At 55.7% G+C, this 24,680-nt stretch overlaps 3 protein-coding genes across 8 annotated transcripts in view; 1 reads left to right on the top strand and 2 right to left on the bottom strand.

The window, feature by feature from the left end:
• RANBP3 (RAN binding protein 3) overlaps positions 1-12,489 on the top strand; it is a 62,537-nt gene extending 50,048 nt beyond the window's left edge. For all 6 annotated transcript variants that reach the window (XM_054463116.2, XM_054463115.2, XM_054463114.2 and 3 more), the window contains 9 exons: positions 569-688; positions 2,896-2,999; positions 3,714-3,792; positions 4,705-4,807; positions 5,331-5,440; positions 7,330-7,450; positions 9,997-10,139; positions 10,662-10,848; positions 10,988-12,489. In XM_054463116.2, coding sequence (XP_054319091.2) covers positions 569-688; positions 2,896-2,999; positions 3,714-3,792; positions 4,705-4,807; positions 5,331-5,440; positions 7,330-7,450; positions 9,997-10,139; positions 10,662-10,848; positions 10,988-11,031 — 1,011 coding nt within the window. In that variant the 3' untranslated portion in view covers positions 11,032-12,489. The remainder of the gene's footprint in view (positions 1-568; positions 689-2,895; positions 3,000-3,713; positions 3,793-4,704; positions 4,808-5,330; positions 5,441-7,329; positions 7,451-9,996; positions 10,140-10,661; positions 10,849-10,987) is intronic.
• A 269-nt stretch (positions 12,490-12,758) lies between these two features.
• CAPS (calcyphosine) lies at positions 12,759-18,283 on the bottom strand. The gene is made up of 5 exons (XM_054463123.2): positions 14,322-18,283; positions 14,142-14,246; positions 13,891-14,068; positions 13,484-13,690; positions 12,759-13,408 (listed from the first exon to the last, which is right to left on the bottom strand). Exons 1-5 carry the CDS (start codon positions 14,561-14,563, stop codon positions 13,307-13,309), a joined length of 834 nt encoding a protein of 277 aa, XP_054319098.2. The 5' UTR covers positions 14,564-18,283; the 3' UTR covers positions 12,759-13,306.
• Positions 18,284-18,415: 132 nt separating this feature from the next.
• On the bottom strand, positions 18,416-24,609 carry VMAC (vimentin type intermediate filament associated coiled-coil protein). The gene is made up of 2 exons (XM_054463124.2): positions 23,590-24,609; positions 18,416-19,828 (listed from the first exon to the last, which is right to left on the bottom strand). Exons 1-2 carry the CDS (start codon positions 23,778-23,780, stop codon positions 19,510-19,512), a joined length of 510 nt encoding a protein of 169 aa, XP_054319099.1. The 5' UTR covers positions 23,781-24,609; the 3' UTR covers positions 18,416-19,509.
• Between the last annotated feature and the right edge of the window lie 71 nt (positions 24,610-24,680).

Genomic DNA, 24,680 nt, shown 5'->3' with positions numbered 1-24,680 from the left:
TAACCTCTGTCAGTAGTTTGAATTCTCTCTCCCAGCTTATTTTCCTGGGCATTCCTCAACACACACACACACACGGGACTGGGTTGGCTTTAACAGAAATGGAATCGCACTTCCGTGTCCCACAAGCTGCTCTCTTCTCTGATCCATGTATTGTGGGCATGTCAGAGGTCTACCTCCCTCTCGGTGGTAACAGCTGTGCTGTACTTTTTTTTCCCCCATATTTTCTATCGTAAATTATTTCGTTCCTTGGCTAATGATGAGCATCCAGGTTATTTCCTGTCCTCTGCCGGCACTAAGGCTTCTGCAGGGCACAGGTGTTTCTTTTTCGTTGTTTGGAGACAGGTTCTTGCTCTGTCACCCAGGCTGGAGTGCAATGGTGTGATCTCAGTTCACTACAACTCCCAGGCTCAAGCAGTCCTCCTGTCTCAGCCTTCTGAGTAGCTGGGACTGCAGGCACGTGCAGAGGAGACGTGTGGAGTACATGATCTGGTGTGGGATTGCTGGGCATCCATCTGGGCCAAGTGTGGCACTGGTTTTGATTACTCTGTTTTGTTTTGGTTTTTGATAGGAGAAAGAGCCCCAGAAAAATGAGTCCAGCAATGCCTCTGGAGAGGAAGCCTGTGAGAAAAAAGACCCCGCCACACAGCAAGCCTTTGTATTTGGGCAGAACTTGAGGGACAGAGTTAAGGTATGTGAGCCGTTGAACCAGCACGTTGACTTTTGATGCCTTCCCCAAGTTCAACAGCAGGCAAGTCGGTAGATTTTCCTTTTAACAGGGGAGGGGAGCGTGGGACAAAGAAGGTGTTAGCGAGGCAGCCCCATGGCTCACGGCACAGTCCGCTGCTGGTGTGCGTGTGCTAGGCCCTGGCACTTCCCCACCAGTGGCCCAGGCTTCGAAGCCCTCACCTGCAGTGACTTCTCAAGTCAGGGTCCCTGGTACTCATGGTAGCAGGGGACAGGGAAGGTGACTGAACCGGAGGCCTCAGGCTTTCATAGCAGAGAAGAAAGACAGCATGGTCCAGTGTTCTCAGCTCTGCCCAGAGGTTTCTGTTCCCGTACTTCAGGGTTTCTCCGTTTCAGCACTAGCAGCATTATGGCTGGACCATTCTTAGTTTCTGAGGAGTCGCCCTGGGCACTGCAGGGTGCTGAGGAGCATCACTGGCCTCCACACCCAATGCTCCTGACAACCACAAATGTCCCCAGACGTGGCCAGTATTCCCTGTGGAGTAGAATCGCCCCCATTAAGAACTGTAACCTTATTTTTTTTTTAAGTGGGGCAGAGTGGGGTGACAACACTGTCTTCTCTCCTGAAAGGGAGCAAAGCGTCTGCCACCTCGTGGCTGCCCTCCAGGCATGTGGTCCTAGTATGGAGATTGTGGGGTGGGGAAGGGCTGGCAGTGGTTGGAAACAGTGGCCCTGGACCATGCACTGGGACTCTAGGAAGACGAGGGTCAGCCAGTACCACCTTTCCCAGCCACAGACATGGAATATGCTACGGCATCTCTAGCACCTCCACTGGCAAGAAGCTTCTTTCAAAGCCCGAGAGGCGGTATCGATGGCTGTGTCTAGAGACATTTGTGGTTGTCACAACTGGGAGGTACTTCTGGAGGTCAGGGATGCCACTCAGCCCCTTGCAGTGCCCAGGATAGCCACACCGCAGGGAATGTTCTGGGCCCAGTGTCAACATGTCAGTTGTGTTGACGGGGAGGGCCCTGAAATAAACAAAAACCTCTCTAGCATGCAGAAAGCACCAGCTTGTGTTTTCTGCTTTCCTTTCTGTTATTCACCATCCAACAGAACCCCAGGTCGAGAAGTGTGGAAAGTTGATGTTGCTGTCGCCATGGCTTTAGGCAAAATAATGAGTCCCTCAGGGGCTGCTCCCTCCAAGGAGGAAGGGAGGGCAAGAGGTGGGGAAGGGCTTGGCCTGTGGAGTTCAGGCCCTATGGAATCTCTGCCTTGAGTCTGGGGAGACAGCTGCTTTGAATTTGGTGGTGTCGGCTTCTTGCAGGAGTCAGAGGCTTACGTGCACTTTGCAGTCTCAGTCAAATCCCAGCCTCTCCTTCCAGGGCAAACTTGAGCCATGGATTCTTTCTTTTTCTTTGGACACGAAGTCTTGCTGTGTCACCCAGGCTAGAGTGCAGTGGCATGATCTCTGCTCACTGCAACCTCCACCTCCTGGGTTCAGGCGATTCTCCTGCCTCAGCCTCCCAAATATCTGGGATTACAGGTGCCCACTGCCACATCCAGCTAATTTTTTGTATTTTTAGTAGAGGTGGGGGTTTCTCCATGTTGGCCAGACTGGTCTCGAATTCCTGACCTCAAGTGATTCCCCGCCACCTCAGCCTCCCAAAGTGCTGATATTACAGGCATGAGCCACTGCGCCCAGCCAGAGCCATGGTTTCTTAACCCTCTGAGCCTCTGCTTCCTTGTTGGTCAAACAGGGTCCCTAACATCCCCCTCCCAGGCCTCGTGAGGATTAAAGCAGATCGTGCATTGACAGACTCAGCATAGCAGCTGGTAGGAAAGAGGCCCTCAAGAAATGCTGCTTCTATCATGTTCATAGTAAACCCCCCAAAACACCAGCTTTGTAACGTTGTGTTATTGGTGTGAAGTGTTGACCGAGAGGCCAGCTTAGGCGTGGTTTTATAACAAGGTGGAAAAGGCTCCTTGAAGCTTCATGAGCTCTCTTTCCATCTTAACTGTTAAAGCAAAAGGTGGTGGAGTTGATTATAGCCCTGCCCCCCGTACATGCACGCGCACACACACAGGCGGGTACAGGAGAGGGTTCATGGCTCCGAGCAGCTCCACGCAGCCCAGGGGGTCTGCAGACACTGAGCTGTGGAACTCCAGGCACCACCCCACCCCCGATTACTGAGCACTCCGTCTCATTTCCAGCTGATCAATGAGAGCATGGACGAAGCCGACATGGAGAATGCCGGACACCCCAGCGCAGACACACCAACCGCAACAAACTATTTCCTCCAGTATATCAGTTCCAGGTGTGTGTCTCGGTCCCAGCGGCCAGCCTGGCATGGCGATGCAGGTGGCCGCGAGGGCTTCTGCCAGAGAGGGGTCTGTGGTCCCCGTGCCCGACTCAGGCCCAGAATCCAGGTTGCACTCAGGCCCCTCTCTGGGCACAACCTTGGGTGGGCCAGGGTGGTGGGCCTTGTCCTGGGATTCACTGGACGCCTGAGACAGGACCAGAGTTCTGTGGGGTTGTCCAGGGGCCCATGGAGGCTACAGCCCAGCCCTTGGATTATGCCCTCTGTCTTGTGGACCTCATGCCCAGAGCAGAACAGAGCAGACCAGAGGTGACTCAGGCACCCCCTTATCCTGGGTTTGGGCACCTGGGGCAAAGATCTCATCACGCCCTTGACTGACATGGCTGGGGGTGATGCTACCCACGGCCCAGCTGCCCCTCCAGATGTCTCAGAAGAAAGTGTGTCCCGCCTGGGAGATGGGCGGGCAGAGCAGGTGGAAGGTGGCTTCCCTCATGCTGTGGGGCCCCTCCATGAGGGCGAGCTAAGGGTTAATGTTTCCAATGGCACAGGGAGGTGTGTGGCTTCCTGCCTCTGACACGCCATCCCGTGCACAGTGTGAGAGGCCCCTCCACTGTGCCCTCTGCACCAGTGTGTGCTCCATGGGTGCCCACACATTTGCCTGGCCATGTTCCCATGTGACTCCCCCACACTCATTGCACATCTTCTCTTCAGTTTAGAGAACTCAACCAATAGTGCCGACGCCTCCAGCAACAAATTTGTATTTGGCCAGAACATGAGCGAGCGAGTTTTGGTGAGTGGCTGTGTTGGGAATGTTCTTAGGGACCAGAGGCTCTCGGCGCCAGCCGCAGGTCAAGGGGACATGGAGAGCAGGGCTGCTGCGTCGTCCTGTGTGAGATGGGGATGCCTTCAGTAGCAAGTGAGAGAGGGAGGACCCTGCTCAGACTCAGCGTGAAAACTGGCCAAGGCCACTGGCTGCCTACGAACTGGCATTCGCTTTTCCCGGCTCCTCCGTGCTGACCAGGGCCAACTTCATCCCAAGATGGGCTTCCCTGGAGGCTGCAGGGTCCTGCTGGCAGTCGGGGTCCACGGTTCCTCCCCACCAGGCCAACTGACAAAAGTCCTGTGGGACGGGGCCAGCCGTGCCGGCGGACAGGGCTGCTGGCCTCCCTGCTCCTGTGAGCATAACTGCAGCCAAGGCCTTGGGTGCACGAAAGGCCCGTCTCTGTTCCCAGGAGCCCAGCCAGCCTGGGAGAGGGTTCTAGAATGGCTTGCCTACCTCTTTACACATGTTCTGTTTTCTTCCTGATTGCACCCAGCTCCACTGCGACTGCGTGAGGGCCTGTCCTGAGCTGCCTGGTCACTCTAGCTCTGTCTTGAGTTATGCTGCATTAAGTACTCTGCAGCTTCTCTTCCTTTGTGGCCACACTGTGCTTTTTCTATTTCAATGAAATATTCAAAGTCTTGCCTCACCCAGACAGAGTGACCAGTGTGGCTTGAGGGGACTGTCGGCTGGTGGCACTCACCCCGTAGTGATGCCTGAGGGACCACGTGGGGAGCTCCCAGGCAGTTCAGGGTGTCACCAGGAGCAGGCAGGAGTGCTGGGGGCAGCATGGTGTTGGGGGCCAGGTAGAGAGGTGCTCGGAGCTGCCGCTGAAGGACCACACAAATGCCCTCTTCCTTGTATGCTTTTGTGTCCCTGCAGAGCCCCCCAAAATTAAACGAGGTCAGTTCAGATGCCAACAGGGAAAATGCGGCTGCCGAGTCAGGGTCTGAGTCCTCGTCCCAGGAGGCCACCCCTGAGAAAGGTATGTTAGCATCCCACCGCTGCATGGGGCTAATGGTAGGTCATCTTGGGGGATGATGAGGGGATGCTGGGTCCATTCCCACCCCCAGCCGGGAGGGATAAGGAGCCCAACTCCCACAGCAGTAACGACCACACGTGAACCAGCTCCAGGGCCCTGCCTTGCAGTGAGCAGAGATGGGTTTGTGATAAAGAACTCGAGAGCCTGTGTCGCCTTGTGGCCGTGGGGAGGGTGGGGAGGCGCAGGCAGCAGGCGTGGAGGAGTCCCTCACTGTCCCCCTGTCCTCTGCTCAGCAGGAACACGAGAGTCTGGGGCCACACTTTGCCCCCAGATGGTCTCCCTGCAGCTTCTGAGGCCACGTGCCCTGGCTGTGTCTAGGGTCCGCTTGGGTTGCGGGGGCAGGCCTACCAGGGGCAGCAGGCATCCTTGAGACCAGAACCAACCCTCTCATCTCCTGTGGGATAAGGGGAGATGGCTCTCCTCTCGCCAAATAATCAGTCAGTCTTTTTGGCCAATAACTTTTCAGAGTCCCTGGCCGAGTCGGCAGCCGCCTACACCAAGGCAACAGCGCGGAAGTGTTTGTTGGAAAAAGTGGAAGTCATCACCGGGGAGGAGGCGGAGAGCAACGTGTTACAGGTGAGGGGCCGGCCCCTCCTCAGTGGCCCTGGGTCTTCCATGCACCTGGGGGTCCAATTGCAAGGGCTGGGCCCACATCCTCTGAGCACACAGGCCTGCCCCTGAGATGACAGAGGGGCCACTGGCCCCACGCTCTGGGACTTTGTTGGTGGTGTTTGTAGAGAGAGCTTAGGCTCAGGGGCTTCTCGCATGTCTTTGGTTTCAGAGGAGGAGGATCTGTTTGAGACATTCTTTGTTTTGTTGTTTTGTTTTGTTTTTTTTAATTTTTTTTGAGACAGCGTCTTATTCTGTCACCCAGGCCGGAGTACAGTGGCACGATCTCGGCTCACTGCAACCTCTGCTTCCTGGGTTCAAGGAATTCTTGCGCCTCAGTCTCCTGAGTAGCTGGGATTACAGGCGTGCACCACCACGCCAGGCTAATTTTGGTATTTTAGTAGAGACAGGGTTTCACCATGTTGGCCAGGCTGGTCTTGAACTCCAGACCTCATGTGATCTACTCGCCTTGGCCGCCCAAAGTGCTGGGATTACAGGTGTGAGCCACCGCACCTGGCCTGAGACATTTTTGATGGTTCAGGGAATGACAAAGACTGTCATAACAAACATCTTTTGTCACCTAGAGCTGGCAACTGTAATTATTTGTCACCTGGCATCCTGTGGTGTCTTCGTAGGGAAAAAAATCAGGTGCAGCCAGAGCTTCCATCCCACTGTCCCTTGTTGGCGTTCCCCGTCCCCTCCTCCTGAGGCAGCACCACCCAGGTTGGGCAGCATCCATCTGCTTCCTCTCCCGTGGCACATAAGCATGTGTCTGTGTCTGTAAACCGGGTGGCGTATTGTAGGGTTCTTAAGAGTACTGTTCTTTTTTCCCACTTACCATTTTGTCATCTGTTCATGTTGAAAGAGATTGACTTAGGGGGTATGTGGAAAGCCATGTAGGGGTGTCTGTCTCGTATTTTTCTTTGTTTATATATACAAAACTGCTGTATTGAAATATAGTACACATGCTATATAATCCATCCTTTTAAAGCATACAATTCCGTGGTTTCTAGTATATTCACAGAGTCAGACAACTTTCACCACAATCTAACGTACAACATTTTTGCCCCCAAAAAGAACACTGTCCCATTCCCTCAGAAAGAGCGTTGTCTGTTCGCAGTAACTCCTCCTCCCTCCCCAGCCTCTGGTAGCCACGAATCCACTTCCTGTCTCTGTTTTTTGCCTGTCTTTGACATTTCATATAAATGGCGTCAACGCACTATGTGGCCTTTCGTGTCTGGCTTCTCTCACTGAGCCAGAGGTTCATCCACGTTGCGGCGGGAGTCGGAGCCTCATTCTTTATTAAGACTGAGTGAGATGCGCGTAGGGGCGGACCATGTGTGTCACTCCATTCCTCCTTGAGACTTGGCTACCGTGAATGATGGTGCTGTGCACATTCATGTGCGATCTGTGTGTGAACACGAACAAATGTTCCATTTCTCTTGGGTACATACCAAGGAATGGAATTGCTTGGGCATGTGGTAATTCCTTGTTGAGCAGTTTGAGGAGCCGCCAGACTCTCTTCCACAGCAGTGGCACCATGCGGCCTTCCCACTGGCAGTGTGTGAGGGTTCCAGCTTCCCCACGTGGGTATAGCCATCCTAGAGTGCGCAGAGAGGTTTCTCACCATTGTTTTGCTTTTCATTTCCTTAGTGATTCTTTTACTTTCAGATACCCCTTTTACAATGTAAAGCCTGTTCTAGCTTGAGGGCAGGACAAAAAACTGACCAAGGTGGCCCCCAGGCCATCGTTGGCTGGCCCTGGCAGTCCCCACAGGCTAAAGGGCGACTCTCAGGGTGTGGCTGCAGCAGGACACCAGCTGGGGTCCCTGTTCACCGGCGGCCACTGTGTTCCAGATGCAGTGCAAGCTGTTTGTCTTCGACAAGACCTCACAGTCCTGGGTGGAGAGAGGCCGGGGGCTGCTCAGACTCAATGACATGGCGTCCACCGACGACGGCACACTACAGTCCCGACTAGGTGAGCTGCAGAGGGCGGGGGCTGTGGCCGGGTCCCCATGGGGAGGGCTGGGGACTGTGCAATTCCAAAGGGAATGAAGGGGGGAGATCCTGACCCTCCCCTTGTGAGAGTCAAGGCACAGAGCCGGTCTCCCATGAGAGCCGCCCCCCAAACCCCTCCCTGCACACAGCCCTCAACACCACCCTCACACACTGGCTCCAGCTGCCAGCTTGTCCGTGACCCTCTTAGTGTCAAAATGGACAAAAGTCTATGGAAGTTTTTAAGCTGATTTTCTGACAGTGGCAGGTTTATGATAGAAAGGAAAATGAAATCAAACATCAAGTCTAATCTCTTGATAAAGAGAAATTTTGGCCAGGTGCAGTGGCTCACGCCTGTAACCCCAGCACTTTGGGAGGCCGAAGTGGGCGGGTCACCTGAGGTCAGGAGTTCAAGACCAGCCTGGCCAACATGGCAAAACCCTGTCTCTACTAAAAATACAAAAATTAGCCGGGCATGATGATACATGTCTGTAATCCCAGCTACTCGGGAGGCTGAGGCAGGAGAATTGCTTGAACTTGGGAGACGGAGATTGCAGTGAGCCAAGATTGAGCCACTGCACTCCAGCCTGGGCGACAGACCAAGACTGCATCTCAGAAAAAATAAAATATACTGTTTTTGAAAAACTTTCATGTTAATATTTCATTGACAGTCAATGGACTTTTCCCTGTTGGTGGACATTTAGCTTGGAGTACCTGCATACACACACACCCACTTAAGGAAATCAGCCTGCATGTGTGCACATTTGAAATGTGGACGTGTCTTTTTTTCCTTCTAAAGGTGATTTCACTCCACCACCCAGGCTGGAGTACAGTGGCATGATCGTCGCCTCAAATTCCTGGGTTCGAGTGATCTTCCCACCTTAGCCTCCTGAGTAGCTGGAACTACAGACGCACCACCACGTCTGGCTAATTTTTTTATTTTTGTCTTTATAGAGACGGGATCTCCCTGTGTTGCCCAGGCTGGTCTTGAGCTCCTGGCCTCAAACAGTCCTCCCACCTCAGCTTCCCAAAGCGCTGGAATTACAGGCGTGGGCCACTGCGCCGGGACCATCTTTTTGTTTTATCTTCCCGAATCAAAGTGTCTTCCAGCCTTTTCATAAATACGGGTTTCAGGACCAGCAGTAACTCAAGCGGCCCACTTGAAGGGTAGTGTTCATGCACTTCGATGAGAAACACTGCCCTGGTCAGAACAGATAGGGGTGTCTCTGCAGGTTGGGACTGCTCTTTTGTTCCCCATGGACGTCTTCTTTTTTTTTTTTTTTTTTTGAGACGGAGTTTTGCCCTTGTTGCCCAGTCTGGAGTGCAGTGGCTTCGTTTCGGCCCACCGCAGCCTCCACCTCCCAGGTTCAAGCGATTCTCCTGCCTCAGCCTCCCGAGCAGCTGGGATTATAGGCACCCGCCACCAAGCCTGGCTACTTTTTTTATACTTTGAGTAGAGACAGGGTTTCCCCACATTGGTCAGGCTTGTCTCAATCTCCTGACCTCAGGTGATCCGCCCACCTCGGCCTCCCAAAGTCCTGGAATTACAGGCTTGAGCCACTGCGCCCGGCCTTATGGACGTCTTCTTGTGTTTTTCCTTTTGTCTCGTGGAAATGTTCAAATGTCTGTGGAAGGAGAGGGCATAGAGCCCTGAGCCCCCAGGTCATCCCCTCTGCCTGGGTCATCAGCCTGTAGCCCCGTGGCAGCAGTACCCTCCACAGCCTCAGGGAGAGCAAAATCACCCCTGTCTTTCTCCCACTTGGCCTCTAAGGTGGGCACCTGGACTCAGAGAGATCTGTTCGCTGGGCCAGGGCAGGGGGACAAGTTTCTGACCCTCTCCAGGCTGCTGCAGTCGGGAGAGGCGGCCAGCAGGAAGGTAGGGGCTTGGCTGAGTCCACGGGGTGGGCCCAGGCCAGGCGCGGAGGTGTTGCATCCTCTAGAGAGTCAAGGCCCTCCCATTTTCCTCCATAATCTGCTGCCCTCAGTCCTCTCGTCCCCTCTCCATGGAAGCGCTAAGCTGCGGTCCTACTCTGCCTTCTCCTAAGGAAACCAGAGGGCAGGGCTGGCCCACTCAGAGGAGGCCAGTCAGAAGGGCGTGAACTCCCACGGAGGCCGATGTCTCACACACACAGGAAGCGCATGCACCTGAGTGTCAGGCTACCTCCTGCAGCCCACCCCATGCTCCTCTCTAATCCCCCCTTCTCCAAGGGAACTACCATCCTGGTGCCCACCTGTGTGGACCAAACACAACCTCCCACAAGCTGCATGTGGCCTCTGGCCACTGATCTGCAGCACCAGCCTGTGCGGCCACCTGCAGTTGTGGCCTTCAGTGGTCCAGGCTTGGGGAGGAGGAGCCCCGCCCCGGGAGCAGGTGTGCCAGGGCTGGCCTCAGGGAGAAGTCTTGCTCTGTGGGTGGGTCCTGGGAGGATCATGGGCTTTTGCGCGGTGATGTCGCTTTCCATCTTGGAGCTGGCTGTTTGTGAGGGGGCCGGGGTGGGGGCCAGGGCTGAGTGGCTTTGTTGGTTGTAGTGATGCGGACCCAGGGGAGCCTGCGACTGATCCTCAACACCAAGTTGTGGGCCCAGATGCAGATCGACAAGGCCAGCGAGAAGAGCATCCGCATCACAGCCATGGACACCGAGGACCAGGGCGTGAAGGTCTTCCTGATCTCGGTGAGCCAGCCACGCGGGTGCATCTGGGACCCCTCATCCTGCCAGCCATGTGGGGGTTCCTGGGCACACAGATCAGGCAGGACGGTGGGGAGGGGAGGGGGAAGGGGCTTCAGTTGCTGCCTGGGACACAAGAAGCACTATGGGACCTGCCAGTCCCAGCCATCAGGAGTAGGGATCATGGTCCTTGTCCTCTTCTCAACCCAGAGAAGCCGCTGGGGTTTGGCTGAGGGGTTGTGATGTGTTCAGGGCTAACAGCCCTGTGGGGCGGTCACCTCTGTCCTGTGTCATGGTGTCACAGTCGAGTCCACCAACCCTGACCTCTGAGATATTCCCAGCCACCTGGGAGTGGTGGCATCCTTTCGGGGAGAGGCTGGCTGGCCCAGGGCCAATGGCCTCCCCACAAGGCCTTGTGGCAGTGTCACCTCTGAACGTTGGGACTTGGGACTTGGCACTTGTGTTCTGCAGAAGGCAGGAGAGGGTAGGACTGGGGTCCGGGAGTCTCATATCCTCCTCCCTTCCCAGGCCAGCTCCAAGGACACAGGTCAGTTGTATGCAGCCCTGCATCACCGCATCCTGGCCCTGCGCAGCCGCGTGGAGCAGGAGCAGGAGGCCAAGATGCCCGCGCCTGAGCCTGGGGCAGCCCCGTCCAACGAGGAGGACGACAGCGATGATGACGATGTCCTGGCTCCTTCAGGGGCCACCGCAGCTGGTGAGTCGGGTGGTCCCTACCCTGGGGGGATAGAAAGAGCTGCCCGCCGTCCTTGATCCAGTGCTGATCTCCTGGCGGGGGTGGCCAGACCTGGGAACTGCGGGCTCCATCTTGACGCGGGGCTGCTGCTTCCCTGCAGGTGCTGGTGACGAAGGGGACGGGCAGACGACCGGGAGCACATAGCGGCCGGGAGCCCGGCTACACACCAGGCTGCTGCTTTGTCCGTCTGTCCGCCCGCCCACCCGCCCCCACCCCGCCGGCAGCGTCCAGGTGCGGGGCCGGGAACCACACACCCCGCTGGGCCGGCCACAGTCTGGACCCGCACATCCTGTTCAAAAGCAGACTCTGGAACTGCCTGAATGTGGTTTGGGACACGAGACCTCATCATATTGATGAGCGAAACAAACAAGAACATTTCCTCCCTCCCCTCCTTTGAATTGAAATGGCACATTAAGACTTGTCACGGCTTCTCACTGGGACTGGAGACCTCGTTCCTTCACCCCGCGTGTCGCCAGCCTCTGGGTCCAGCCAGAGCCCCTGGCTTCTCCGCCGCCCACACCCTTCCCGCCCTTGTGGGGAACAGCCAGCCCTCTGCCCCTGCCCGGGGCTCCCCAACTACAGGCCTGGGACCCCCGCCCAGCCTGGGGGGCTGCTTGTACGAGTGTAGACACTGGGCCCGTTGGACGTGCTGTTAACTACTATCTTCATTTCCCACTTCCTTCCCCTCTCTGATCGGGGGTGTATATTTTACATCTTTTTTCTTTTTCTTTTTGAAGGCTTTGTTTTGGTTTCTTAGGTTAAGATGCTCTCCAGCATTGAGCAGGCACAGCTCTGTCGAGGTCCCTGTCCCCCACCTGTGGTTCTGGCCTCTGAGGTTGGGGGGCTACTTGTTTCCCACCCCAGGTTCCTCCAGGCCAAGCCATGGGGTGATGAGGAGTTGGGGCCCTGTCTGTCCTAGGCCTGGAGAGTGCCTATCTGGGAAAAGGTCACTGGACCTGGAAGGGTCCCCAGGGTCCCCTGACTCCCGTCTCCATCTGTCACGTGGTTCACCATCATCAGGCACCAGGCGCAAACTGCTTCCCGCTGTTGGCCATCCCTTCCCCAGCCGCAGGTGTCCCTGCCCCCAGGACAGTCCAGGGCCAGGGGCCTCTGTGAGAGGCAGAGGGGGACCCTCACCAAGTCTTGGTGGAAGAGCCTGGGGGCTGGTCCCAGAACAGGCGGTCTCACAAGCACGCAGCACACTGGAGTAGACGCCTGTGCCCACCCGACCCTGGAGCGTGGCCAAGAGCCAGCTTGCACCACCCACCTGGGGAGGCCGAGGAGGAGGTCCCTTGGGCACAGGGCCTCTTTGGGACTTCAGAGGAAATCTCCCAGCCCCACTCTTGGAGGGTTAAGAGAAGGCCTCCTGCAGCTGTGCCGCCCACACCTCTAGGTCGCCAGAGCCCTGGCCCCCAGCCCCCAGCAAGCCTGAGCCCGGGAAGAACCAGAGGCCCTCCCGAGAGACCCAGTCACACGTCTCTGCTTTAAGCCTTAGCCAGCTAGTGACGAGTACAACGAGATAACGCCCATGTGTTTTGGAACATTTATGTAAGATTGTCATATGAAATGTATTTGGGAACTACATTAAACTTTTAACTAAAACCCTGGCCTCTGCATGCCCTAGGGGCCTCAGGAAGCCCCTGACCAGGAACGGCCTCCACCTCCCCGGGCAAGGACCTCCAGCAGCCTGGGGCCTCATGCTCCCACCCAGCGTGTCACCAGTGCTGGGGTCCAGCCACAGCCCTGTTCTCTCCACCGCCACCCGCACTTTACCCCCAACCCCCGCTGCAAGGCCCCGCCGGTCTTCTGCCCCCCGCCCAGAGCTCCCAGCCTCGGGCTGCTCACGAGAGTGTAGATACTGGGCCCACTGGACGTGTTAACTGCTATTTTTATTCCCCATTTGCCATCTTCTGATTGGGTTGATGTTTTACAGATTTTTTTTTCAAAGGCTTTATTTTGGTTTCTGAGGTTAGGATGCCCCCTTGCCCCTCGCTCCACACCTGGGCAGGTCTAAACTTCCTTCCAGGATGGCCTCCACACACAGCCTCCCACCTGGGGTCACCTGGCTTCCTGGGGGACCTGCAAGGGAGGGGTGGGGAGCAGCAGTCCGGGTGGGGGGATCAGGGGACCTTGGCAGGTACATCCGCAGGGACTGCAAGGCCTCGGGTCAGCATGGTGTGGGTGGGGAGAGTGTTTCTCCCTGGGGTCCTGAGCCAGTGACTTCTGTTAGGACCTTTGTCCCACCTCCGCCTGGTGGCCCAGCAGGGACCTGGTCTAGCCAGTCCTGCAGCCTTCATTCCCCCACCTGCCCCTCCCCGCTCTGGTGTGGCTGCCCAGGAGAGAAGGGGCCCAGGGAAGGGAGGTCTCCGGCAGGGGTGGGGAGTGACAGGCCAGGGCAGCAGGGCTGAGCCGGAGCTGCTCACAGCTGCCAGGCACTGGTCATCATGGCCACGAACTCCTCATCCGTGTTCATGGAGGCACTCACGCCGCTGTAGTAGTCCTGGAATTCCGCCAGTGTGACCTGGGAACAGAGGGCCGTGAGGGGGCACGGCCGAGGAACTGCCTGGGGAGGGGGGTCCCCCGCGCAGCCACCCACCTGCCCGTCCTTCTCAGAGGAGTCGAAGTTGTCCAGGAAGCGGCGCAGCACCTCGTCCTCGGTCCACTCCCCACTGCGCACCTTGGGGTGGGCACGGCCACTGTACACCCCGCGGAGGTCGTCCACCGTCACGACACCGTCCCCACTGCGGTCCAGCTTGGCAAATGCAGCTGCGATGACTGCCTCCCGGGCCTGGGACATGGGGGGCTGGGACAGGAGGTGGTGACTGGGGGTGGTGGGTAGCACACCCAAACCCCCAAGACGCTGTGCAGAGCACCGGGGCTGTATGCCCCAGCAGGCGCCTCTTAACAGCAGCTCTTGAGGAGGAGTCCCCTGTCTCCGCATCTCAGCATCCTCTGTCACCTCATGCCCAGGGCACACGCCTTGATTGTGAGGTGGGGGCTCACCCGCAGCGCCCGAAGGAACTCCTCCAGATCCAGTGTCCCGCTGCCGTCGCGGTCCCACTTCCTGCACACACCCTCTGCCTCCGCCTGGTCCAGCACCAGCCCGAGTTTGGCCAGACCCTGCCGGAACTCATCAGCGTCCAGGGATCTGCTCCTGTCCCGGTCTAGTTGGCGGAAAAACCTGGAGGCAGGGGACACAATTGGAACAGTGGTCTCAGGGGCTGGCGTCAGGAAGCTGGGAGGGGACAGCTCACCTGGCCAGGCCCTGGATGCCCGAGGCCCCGCGGGACAGGCACTGTGCCCGGAGTTTCTCCATGGTGGCATCCACAGCATCCATGCTTGGTCTGGGCTCTGGGCAGCTGGAAGGGAGAGAGGTGAAGGTGGGGACTCCCGCAAGCCCACCCTGGCCGACTGCCCCTTGTTCAGACGCTCACCTGGCCTGCGTCTGTCCCAGAGTCCTGCCTGCGGGGCCTTGTGTTAGCTGTGTTGTGCCTGGGGAGACTGTTGCTAGTGGAAGGTGCCTCTGGAGACGGGGCGGGGCCCAGCTGCATGAATGCACTGTGCTGGGCAGTAGCAGTGGGGAGTGGGGGAGGGATGGGTGCACCCAGCCTGACTGCCTACTCAACTGCCAGCCCCACAGGGCCTGGGACAGAGCCAGATCCCTGTGGCACTGCATCCCTTTCTGGCTCCAAGGAGGAGGGGCAGGCCACTGCCCTGCAGGGGCTGAAATGCCCTGGATGGAGACAAGTCCGTGGCTGGGGAGGCTCGAGGCATGATTCCTGTGTGACCCTGGACAGGTCCCTTTCCCTCTCTGGGCTTCACAGGGGCTTCTCAGCCCAGGCCAGGGCTGACAAAATTGCTGAGGAATCAAAGTTCAAAAGGGCCCCAGGTTCTGACCAGCCACAGCGGCTCACGCCTGAAATCCCAGCACTTTGGGAGGTCTAGGTGGGAGGATCACTTGAGTCCAGTTTAGACCAGCCTGGGGAACATATAGAGAACTTGTTTCTATTGTACAGCAACAAAAATGCCCCAGGTGGGCTGGGCGCGGTGGCTCACGCCTGTAATCTCAGCACTTTGGGAGGCCAACGTGGGCAGATCACGAGGTCAGGAGTTTGCGACCAGCCTGACCAACATGGTGAAACCCCGCCTCTACTAAAAATACAAAAATTAGCCGTGCATGATGGTGGGCGCCTGTAATCCCAGCTACTTAGGAAGCTGAGGCAGGAGAATCGCTTGAACCCAGGAGGTGGAGCTTGCAGTGAGCCAAGATCGCACCACTGCACTCCAGCCTGGGCGACAGAGCAAGACTCCATCTCAAAAAGAAAAAAAAAAAAAAAAAAGCCCCAGGTGGCCCAGGTCCTGGGGCCCCAAGACCTCCCTCCCAGGCCCACCTCCAAGGGCAGGTCCTGCAACCCACAGAGACTGAGCTGAGCCTGAGGGACACCTCTGCTCACTGCCACAAAGCTTGTCACTGGCAGTCATTAAGAGCCAGTCCCAGGACTTCTGTCTTTACGGATCTTTTGTTGTTGGTTTTCAGGCCTGAAACGTGACTTAGTGGGCTGGCTCCTGACAAGGTGATGAGCCAGAGGTTGTGACCCCGAGTGGAGGAGCAGCCCTGATCCCAGACATAAACCTCAAGAGACAAAGCCACCTCCCTGAAGGCCTTCAACGGAGACGTCAGATATACCTGCCCGCTAAGATGGCTGGGTTTTCCAGGACTTGCAACGTGGGCCCTGTTTGAGGACCCACTGTTCGCCCCGACCCAAGGATCATCAATCGGAGCCTTCTCCAAGCTTGGCTTTACCTCGCCCACAGCACAATTATATTGTCAGAAGTTGCCTTGCCTGAGCGAGGTGGCTCATGCCTGTAATCCCAACACTTTGGGAAGCCAGGGCAGGAAGATCACTTGAGCCCAGGAGTTTGAGACCCCCCCATCTCTATAAAAACTACAAAAAATTAGCCAGGCATGGTGGTGTGTTCCTGTAATCCCACCTACTTGGAAGGCTGAGGCAGGAGGATCACTTGAGCCCGGGAGTTGGAGGCTGCAGTGAGCTATGATCGCACCGCTGCACTCCAGCCTGGGTTACAGAGCAAGACCCCCGCCTCTTAAAAATAAATAAATAAACTGCCCAGGCGCGGTGGCTCACACCTGTAATCCCAGCACTTTGGGAGGCCAAGGCGGGCAGATCATGAGGTCAGCAATTCGAGACCAGCCTGGCCAACATGGTGAAACCCTGTCTCTACTATAAATACAAAAATTAGTCGGCCGGGCGCGGTGGCTCACGCCTGTAATCACAGCACTTTGGGAGGCCGAGGCAGACAGATCACCTGAGGTCAGGAGTTTGAGACCAGCCTGGCCAACATGGTGAAACCCTGTCTCTACTTAAAATACAAAAAAATTAGCTGGGCGTGGTGGTATGTGCCTGTAATCCCAGCTACTCGGGAGGCTGAGGCAGGAGAATTGCATGAATCTGGGAAGCGGAGGTTGCAGTGAGCCGAGATCGCGCCATTGCACTCCAGACTGGGGGACAAGAGCAAGACTTTGTCTCAAAAAAAAAAAAAAAAATTAGCCAGGCATGGTGACGGGTGCCTGTAATCCCACCTACTCTGGAGGCTGAGGCAGGAGAACCACTTGAACCCGGGAGGCAGAGATTGCAGTGAACCAAGACCACGCCACTGCACCCCAGCCTGGGTGACAGAGTGAGACTCTGTCTCAAAAATAAATAAATAACAAAAAAAGAGGCCAGGGCTGGGTGCGGTGGCTCACGCCTGTAATCCCAGCACTTTGGGAGGCCGAGGTGGGCAGATCACTTGAGGTCAAGAGTTCAAGACCAGCCTGGCCAACATTTTGAAACCCCATCTCTACTAAAAATAAAAAATCAATAGCTGGGCATGGTGGTGCATGCCTGTAATCCCAGCTGCTCAGGAGGCTGAGGCAGGAGAATCACTTGAACCCTGGAGGCAGAGGTTGCAGTGAGCCTAGATCACACCACTGTACTCCAGCCTGGGTGGCAGGGTGGCAGAGCCAGACTCCGTCTCAAAAAAAAAAAAAAAAAAAGAGGTTGCCTTTGGAGTCTGAAACCAATCTGTAGATTACAGGCATCCCAGCATCTTCATTCAGGCCACCACTGATGTAACATCATCAGTTTTATGAGAAATCATGGTGACATCTGGCTGCCAAAATCCTGATGGCTCACTGCAATCCAGAATTATTTAAATAGGCAGAGAAATACTTTCGTGTCTATGAGTGTTACAAGCAGCATTTTTTTTTCTGTGTAGAGAACGATAAAATATAACCACTATTATTGAAGTGCTGTTTTGGCATCTCATTTGTAAATGTTGAGTAAGAATTTCTTGGGAGGCCAATGCAGGAGGATCACTTGAGGCCAGGAGTTCAAGACCAGCCTGGGCAATGTAATGAGACCTCATCTCTAGAAAAAATGCAAAAACGCTGCTAGGCATGGTGGCATATGCCCGTGGTCCCAGCTACTTGGCAGGTTGAGGTGGCATGATAGCTTGATCCCAGGATTTTTTTTTGAGATGGAGTCTCCTTCTGTCGCCCAAGCTGGAGTGCAGTGGTGCAATCTCGGCTCACTACAGCCTCCATCTCCCGGGTTCAAGTGATTCTCCTGCTTCAACCTCCTGAGTAGCTGGGATTACAGGCACGTGCCACCACACCCGGTTAATTTTTGTATTTTTAGTAGAGACGGAGTTTCACTATGTTGGCCAGGCTGGTCTCGAACTCCTAGCCTCAGGTGATCCACCTGCCTTGGCCTCCCAAAGTGCTGAGATTATAGGTGTGAGCCACTGGCCCAGCCGAGACCAGGATTTTGAGGCTGCAGTGAGTTGTGATCACACCATTGCACTCCAGCCTGGGCAACAGTGAGACTTTGTCTCTTTAAAAAAATAAAAAAAGAAAGAAAGAAAACAGAATTTCAGCAATAACTTCCCCCAGAATTGGAAGTGGCCCTGGCCCTCCAGACCCGGAGTGTGTTCCCTTCACACCTCTGGGCCTCTGTTTTTTGTTGTTGTTGTTGTTTTTTTCCTTTGAGACTGAGTCTCTGTCTCCCAGGCTGGAGTGTGGTGGTGCAATCTCCACTCACTGCAACCTCCACCTCCCGGGTTCAAGCAATTCTTCTGCCTCAGCCTCCCGAGTAGCTGGGACTACAGGCACCCGCCACCACGCCCGGCTAATTTTAGTATTTTTAGTAGAGACGGGGTTTCACCATGTTGGCCAGGGTGGTCTCGAACTCCTGACCTCAGGTGATCCACCTGCATCCCAAAGTGCTGGGATTACAGGTGTGAGACACCGCGCCCGGCCTGGGCCTCACTTTCCACAGCTGTAAAATGAGGACAAAGCCTGTGTCTACAGGGAAACTCGAAGATTAGATGCAATCAGTGTAGAGAGTGCTTGGCCTACGCTCCCTAGATTCTACCTGGCCCAGCAGGACCCTACCATGAGGCACAAATAACACAGAGGGCCTCCCTCTTGCCCCCAGGCCAGGAGGAAAGGATTAAGGACCCAGGCCAGGAAATCATCCGGTTTATTCTTGAGCACAGACAGGCCCCAGCCTGCCTTTCCTTTGTACAAACAACCCCCCTCCTTGTTCATCCAGAGGAGAAAATGGGCCCATTGTTACTGCACTGAGGGGTCACTGTTGCCAGGCAGGCAGGCGGGCGCCATCCTGAAGGCCGTGGGTGGCCTCCGACCTTTCTGGTCTGAAACAGGCTGTGCCCCTCGCCGGTTCCTGGTGTGACAGTTCCCTGAGTGAGGAGGTAGGGGAATGGCTGCCGACCAGGCCAGGGTGACAGGCTGGCTCAGAAAGGCACAGGAGTTTTCTCCTTTCCCTGGTTTGACAACAAGCAAAGCACCCTGAATGTCCTGGGCTAAGAAGGACAGCGCAGAAACAAGGAGTTCAAAAATCGATTCTTTAGGGCGTATAAAAAGGAGACAGTTGCGTGCTACAAAAGCTAGGCTAGGGCCGGGCACGGTGGCTTACGCCTATAATTGTAGCACTTTCGAAGGCCGAGGCGGGTGGATCACCTAAGGTCAGGAGTTTGAGACCAGCCTGGTCAACATGGTGAAACCCCCCCATCTCTACTAAAAATATAAAATTAGCCGGGTGTGGTGGTGGGCGCCTGTGATCCCAGCTACTCTGAAGGATGAGACAGGAGAATCGCTTGAACCTGGGAGGCGGAGGTTGCAGTTAGCCAAGATCGCACCACTGCACTCCAGCCAGGGCGACAGAGTGGGACTCTGTCTCAAAAAAAAAAAAAGACCAACAGAAACTCACACCCTGGCTAAAGAGGGTGCCCTGAACTCCAGGCAAGTTTGGCCAAGTCTTGCCAGAAATCCAGATCTTTGTGTTTGCATTGCCAGGTTTTTAGCAAGGGTGACTGATTCAAAGCTTAAAAACAAACAAACAAGAACACTTCTGTCTGGGTTAAACGTCTGCATCTAGCCTGTGGGCCTATTTGAAAACTTTTTGACTGTTCAGCCTGTTCTGATGCTTAGACAGGACTTTGGCTCTGCCGTAGGGTCCCCCTGCAGGGTGCTGGTGACTCCCAAGGACACTGACAGCAGTGGCTTTCTGTCTCCATTCTGTAATCCGCATTCCGGGCTCACACTGTGGTCCCAAACACCGCAGGCTGGAGGTGGTCCCTGTCTGCCTCTTCCCCAGTGCTGTTGTCAAGGGGTGGACCAGGCCCACCGGGGGGTGGGTGGCCGGGGTCACTGGCCGGCAGGGGCCCCAGGCGCTCAGCCTCAGCCAGGGCATCCAGCAGCCCGGCCAGGGGTGGCCGACGGCGGCAGATGTCCTGCAGCAGCTCAGCCCGGGGCTGCAATTGCCTAATGAGCTCGTCCCTCTGGTGCACGGTGGCCTGCAGGCTGTGGACAGTGGCCTCTGAGGTCATCAGCTGCTCCTGGAGTGTGGCAATCTCACTGGCAGGAAGGCAAGAGGAGGTGATTACGGAACTGAGGACCACAGCACCTGCTCCTCCCTGCTCCGGACCCGCAAGAGGCTCCCCATCGCCTTTGGGATAAAGCCCGCATTCCTCACCACTGCCTCAGGGTCCTCCCTGGTTATGAACGGAATGTTTCTTTGTTTTTATTATTATTATTATATTTTATTTTATATTATTATTTTTTTTTGAGACGAAGTCTCGCCCTGTCGCCCAGGCTGGAGTGCAATGGCGCAATCTCAGCTCACTGCAACCTCCGCCTCCGGGGTTCAAGCAATTCTCCTGCCTCAGCCTCCCTAGTAGCTGGGATTACAGGTGCCCACCACCACGCCCGGCTAGTTTTTTGTATCTTCAGTAGAGATGGGGTTTCACCATGCTGGCCAGGCTGGTCTCGAACTCCTGACCTCGTGATCCACCCGCCGTGGCCTCTCAAAGTGCTGGGATTACAGGCGTGAGCCACCATGCCCAGCCTATTATTATAATTTCTGAGACAGAGTCTCGCTCTGTTGCCCAGGCTGGAGTTCAGTGCAACCTCTGCCTTCCAGGTTCAAACAACTATCCTGCCTCAACCTCCCGAGTAGCTGGGTTTACAGGCATGCGCCACCATGCCCGACTGATTTTTGTATTTTTAGTAGAGACAAGGTTTTGCCATGTTGGCCAGGCTGGTCTCGAACTCCTGACCTCAAGTGATCCGCCCGCCTTGGCCTCCCGAAGTACTGGGATTACAGGCTGAGCCACTGTACCCAGCCTGAACTGAATCTTTCCGTCTCCCCAAAATTCATATGATGAAGTCCTAACCCCAATGGGAGGTGTATTAGTCCATTCTCATGACGCTCTAAGGACATACCTGATACTGGGTGATTTATAAAGAGGTGTAATTGACTCACATTTCCACATGGCTGGGGGCGGCCTCAGGAAACTTACAATCATGATGGAAGGCACCTCTTTACAGGGCAGCAGGAGACAGAATGAGAGACCAGTGAAGGGGGAATCTCTTATAAAACCATCAGATCTCCCTTGTTGATTGATTGAGACAGAATCTAGCTCTGTCATCCAGGCTGGAGTGCAGTGGTGTGATCTTGGCTCACTGCAACCTCCGCCTCCCGAGTTCAAGCAATTCTGCCTCAGCCTCCCCAGTAGCTGGGACTGCAGGTGTGTGCCACCATGCCCAGCTAATTTTTTTTATTATTATTATTTTTAGTAGAGACAGGGTTTCACCATGTTGGCCAGGCTGGTCTCGAACTCGTGACCTCAGGTGATCTGCCCGCTTCAGCCTCCCGAAGTGCTGAGATTACAGGCGTGAGCCATTGTGCCCAGCCATTAGATCTCATGAGAACTCACTCACTATCACGAGAACAGCATGAAGGGGAAACCATCCCCCATGATTCACTTACCTCCCACCAGTTCCTTCCACAACACGTGGGCATTATGGGATTACAATTCAAGCTGACATTTGGGTGGAGACACAAAGCCTAACCACAGCAGAAGGGTATTTAGAGATGGAGCTTTATGGAGGTGATTAGGGTTAGATGAGGTTGTCAGGGTGGGGGTCTCTAAGGTGGGATTAGTGTGCTTATATGAAGAGATACAAAAGAACTCCCTGGCTCTCTCTGCCCTGTGAGGACGCAGAGAGAAGCCAGAAATCTGCAAGCCCGGGAGAGGGCCCTCGCATAATCTGACCATGCTGGTACCCTGCTCTCGGACATCCAGCCTCCAGAACGCTGAGAAAGAAACCTCTTGTTTAAGCCACTTAATTTATGGCATTTTGTTTTTTTGTTTGTTTGAGACAGAGTGTCTCTCTGTTGCCCAGGCTGGAGTGCAGTGGCGCAATTTCGGCTCACCGCAACCTCCGCCTCCTGGGTTCAAGCGATTCTCGTGCCTCAACCTCCCAAGTAGCTGGGACTACAGGCGCGTGCCACCACACCCAGCTAATTTTTTATATTTTTAGTAGAGACAGGGTTTCGCCATGTTGGCCAGGCTGGTCTCGAACTCCTGACCTCAGGTGATCTGCCTGCCTCAGCCTTCCAAAATGCTGGGATTACAGGTGTGAGCCACCGCCCAGCCAGTTTATGGCATTTTCTTATGAGAACCCTCATTTCGTCCCCTCACTCTTCCTGCAGTTCCTTCTTTTCCATTATCTTTTCCCACCTATTCTTAGTAGGCTCTTCCTCTGGGAAGCCTTCCCTCTGAGATCCCTCAGAGCCCCATATGCCCCTCTGTCACAGCCGTTGGCCACCGATGATGTAACTGCCCAGTGACATGTCTGTCTCTCCACTGGACTGTGGATGCCCAATGGGCAAGGCTAAGTCTTACTGCTGTGCTCCACTACCCAGCAGAATGCCTGACACACAGTAGGTGCTCAATGAAGATGAATGAATGAGTGCCTGGCACACAGCAGGTGCTCAGTAAAAATGAATATTTCCAATTAGCTCTGAATTAATAGTTCCCACCTGGGCCCCAGCTCCTCCCACCTCCCTGGGTGCCTGTCTCATCTCTTTCATCCTCAGCTGTCAGAGGGACTCTTCAACAATGCTGATATGGGCTAGCATGGTGGCTCATGCCTGTAATCCCAGCACTTCAGGAGGCTGAGGCGGGAGGATCACTTGAGCCCAGGAGTTCAAGGCCAGCCTAGGCAACATAGTCTGACCCCATTTCTAAAGGATTTGTTTTTTTTTTTTTAAACTCAGCCAGGTGTGCTGTCGCACGCCTGTAATCCCAGCTACTTGAGAGGCTGAGGAGGGAGGGTGAGACTGCAGTGAGTCAAGATCGCACCACTGCATTCCAGCCTGGGCAACAGAGCAAGACCCTGTCTCAAAAATAATAAAAGAGATAGGCGTGGTGGCTTATGCCTGTAATCCCAGCACTTTGGAAGGGTGAGGTGGGAGGATTGCTTGAGCCCAGGAGTTCAAGACCAAACTGGGCAACACAGCAAAACTGTCTCTACAAAAAAAAATACAAAAAATTAGCCATGCGTGGTGGTGGACGCCTGTAGTCCCAGCTGCTTGGGAGACTGAGGTGGGAGAATGACCTGAGCTCCGGAGGTCGAGGCTGCACTCCAGCCTGGGCATAGGAGTGAGGCCCTGCCTCAAAAATAATAAATTTAGGCTGGACGCGGTGGCTCACGCCTGTAATCCCAGCACTTTAGGAGGCTGAGGCGGGCGGATCACCTGAGGTCAGGAGTTAGAGACCAGCCTGCACAACGTGACGAAAACCAGTCTCTACTATAAATACAAAAAATCGACCGGGCGTGGTGGCGGGCGCCTGTAATCCCACCTACACGGGAGGCTGAGGCAGGAGAATCGCTTGAATCCAGGAGGTGGATGTTGCAGTGAGCTGAGATCACGCCACTGCACTACAGCCTAGGCGACAAGAGCGAAACTCCGTCTCAAAAAATAATAATAAATTGTAAAAGTTAAAATGCTGATATGATCCCCTCCTCCCTTGCTGAAGAGCCTGCTATGGCTCCCAATGTCTACGCTGGGCGGTCTGTGATCCCTGCGTCGCTCAGCACCTGTAGGAAAGTGGGCCTGTTTGAAGTTAGAAGTCCACACCTGTGTCACTTCTCTCAACTTTACATACTGATTACTAATTAGAGTTTTTTGGTGTTTTTATCAATCCCATATTCAGTCTAGCTTCCATACAAGTGCACACGGTTCCCCCTGCCCTTCCTCGCTTTCCAGCCTCGGCTCTGCCTCCGCCTACCGCCTCGGTGAAGTCCACCTGGCCGGCCCCGGGCCTCACCGGTCCTTGGCGCGACCCAGTTCGTCTAGGGCGGCGCGCAGCTGCTGGTCGTGGAGGGCCAGGCGCTCGGCTTGGGCGTGCACCGTGCGCTCCGCCGCGTCCAGCCGCGCCTCCAGCTCCGCCGCGCGCCGGTGTACGGCTGCCAGGTGTGCGTTCGCCTCCCGGATCTGCAGGGCCGGCGGCGCCGACATGGCCCAGGCCGCTGTCCAGGCCCGGCCACGCCCCCAGGCGGCCCGGAACTGGCACAGTCCCCGCCCCCGGGAGGGCCCCGCCCCACTAAACCTCGGCGCGATTGGTCGCTGACCCCGCTAGACCCCACCCCACAGGGCTGGGTCGTGCTCTCCTCAAACCCAAACACTACCACCGGTTCCGGGATCATGAAACTCCGCCCCTGAGTTTGGGCTCACTCTAGGATTTGACAAGATCTTGACAGCCACGCCCCCAGGCTGGCCACATCCTTTGGCGGCTCGCGCAACTCAGGCTCTGGAAACGGGATTGGTCACACCTTCGATACTGTCCCCGCCCTACTTGGAAACTAACACCAGGATTGGCCCGGACTCCGCGAAACAGCAAGCCTGACCACGCCCCCCGAACCTGTGGCCTGTCAGGAGTAGATCCCGGCATGGCCTCGCCCCTTCATCCCTTATACAGTCTCGGATTGGTCAAGTCCCTTTTAGGTTATGCCTCCAATTCTAGCTTCGCCCCCAAGTCAAGCGCCTGTGTACTTCATCCGGCCTAGGGCGTGGGACAGCCTCGGGTTGGACAGAGGCCACGTCCCGCTGAGCTTCTCGTATTGTCATTGGTCACTTTCCCGATAATCCCCGCCCCTGATCCTGTCCACGGCTCAAAACAGTAGCACGCAGCTCAGACTCCAGCTTGGTGACTGACCACAGGGCATGACCACTCGCTATACAGCTTCTGACACTGGGTGTGGCCACATCCCCGCCATGCCCCGCCCCACAGTCATTGTCTCTTCGTGTCTTGCTCCTATCAACTGGAGTCCCGCCCGTCCCAGTCTGAGCCTGGCCCCTCCCCTAGTAGATTAGTCCCCGCCTCTAGTAGTCAAACCGTCCCTAACCTAGGACTCCCTG

This window comes from Pongo pygmaeus, chromosome 20, assembly GCF_028885625.2.
Source record: "Pongo pygmaeus isolate AG05252 chromosome 20, NHGRI_mPonPyg2-v2.0_pri, whole genome shotgun sequence".
NCBI classification, from domain to species: Eukaryota; Metazoa; Chordata; class Mammalia; order Primates; family Hominidae; genus Pongo; species Pongo pygmaeus.
The sequence above is the reverse complement of the archived record's forward strand: the minus strand, read 5'-3'. Positions and strand labels throughout refer to the sequence as shown.

Bases quoted from the DNA above. Each gene is read 5' to 3' on its own strand.
- VMAC (XM_054463124.2), bottom strand. From the start codon at position 23,780: ATGTCGGCGCCGCCGGCCCTGCAGATCCGGGAGGCGAACGCACACCTG. The intron at 19,829-23,589 runs GTGAGGCCCGGG...CCTTCCTGCCAG, and splicing joins CTGGGTCGCGCCAAGGACCG to TGAGATTGCCACACTCCAGG.
- CAPS (XM_054463123.2), bottom strand. From the start codon at position 14,563: ATGCAGTGCCACAGGGATCTGGCTCTGTCCCAGGCCCTGTGGGGCTGG. The intron at 14,247-14,321 runs GTGAGCGTCTGA...TCTCCCTTCCAG, and splicing joins CTGGGACAGACGCAGGCCAG to CTGCCCAGAGCCCAGACCAA. The intron at 13,409-13,483 runs GTGGGTGGCTGC...CTCTGTTCCCAG, and splicing joins CCTCTGAGAAGGACGGGCAG to GTCACACTGGCGGAATTCCA.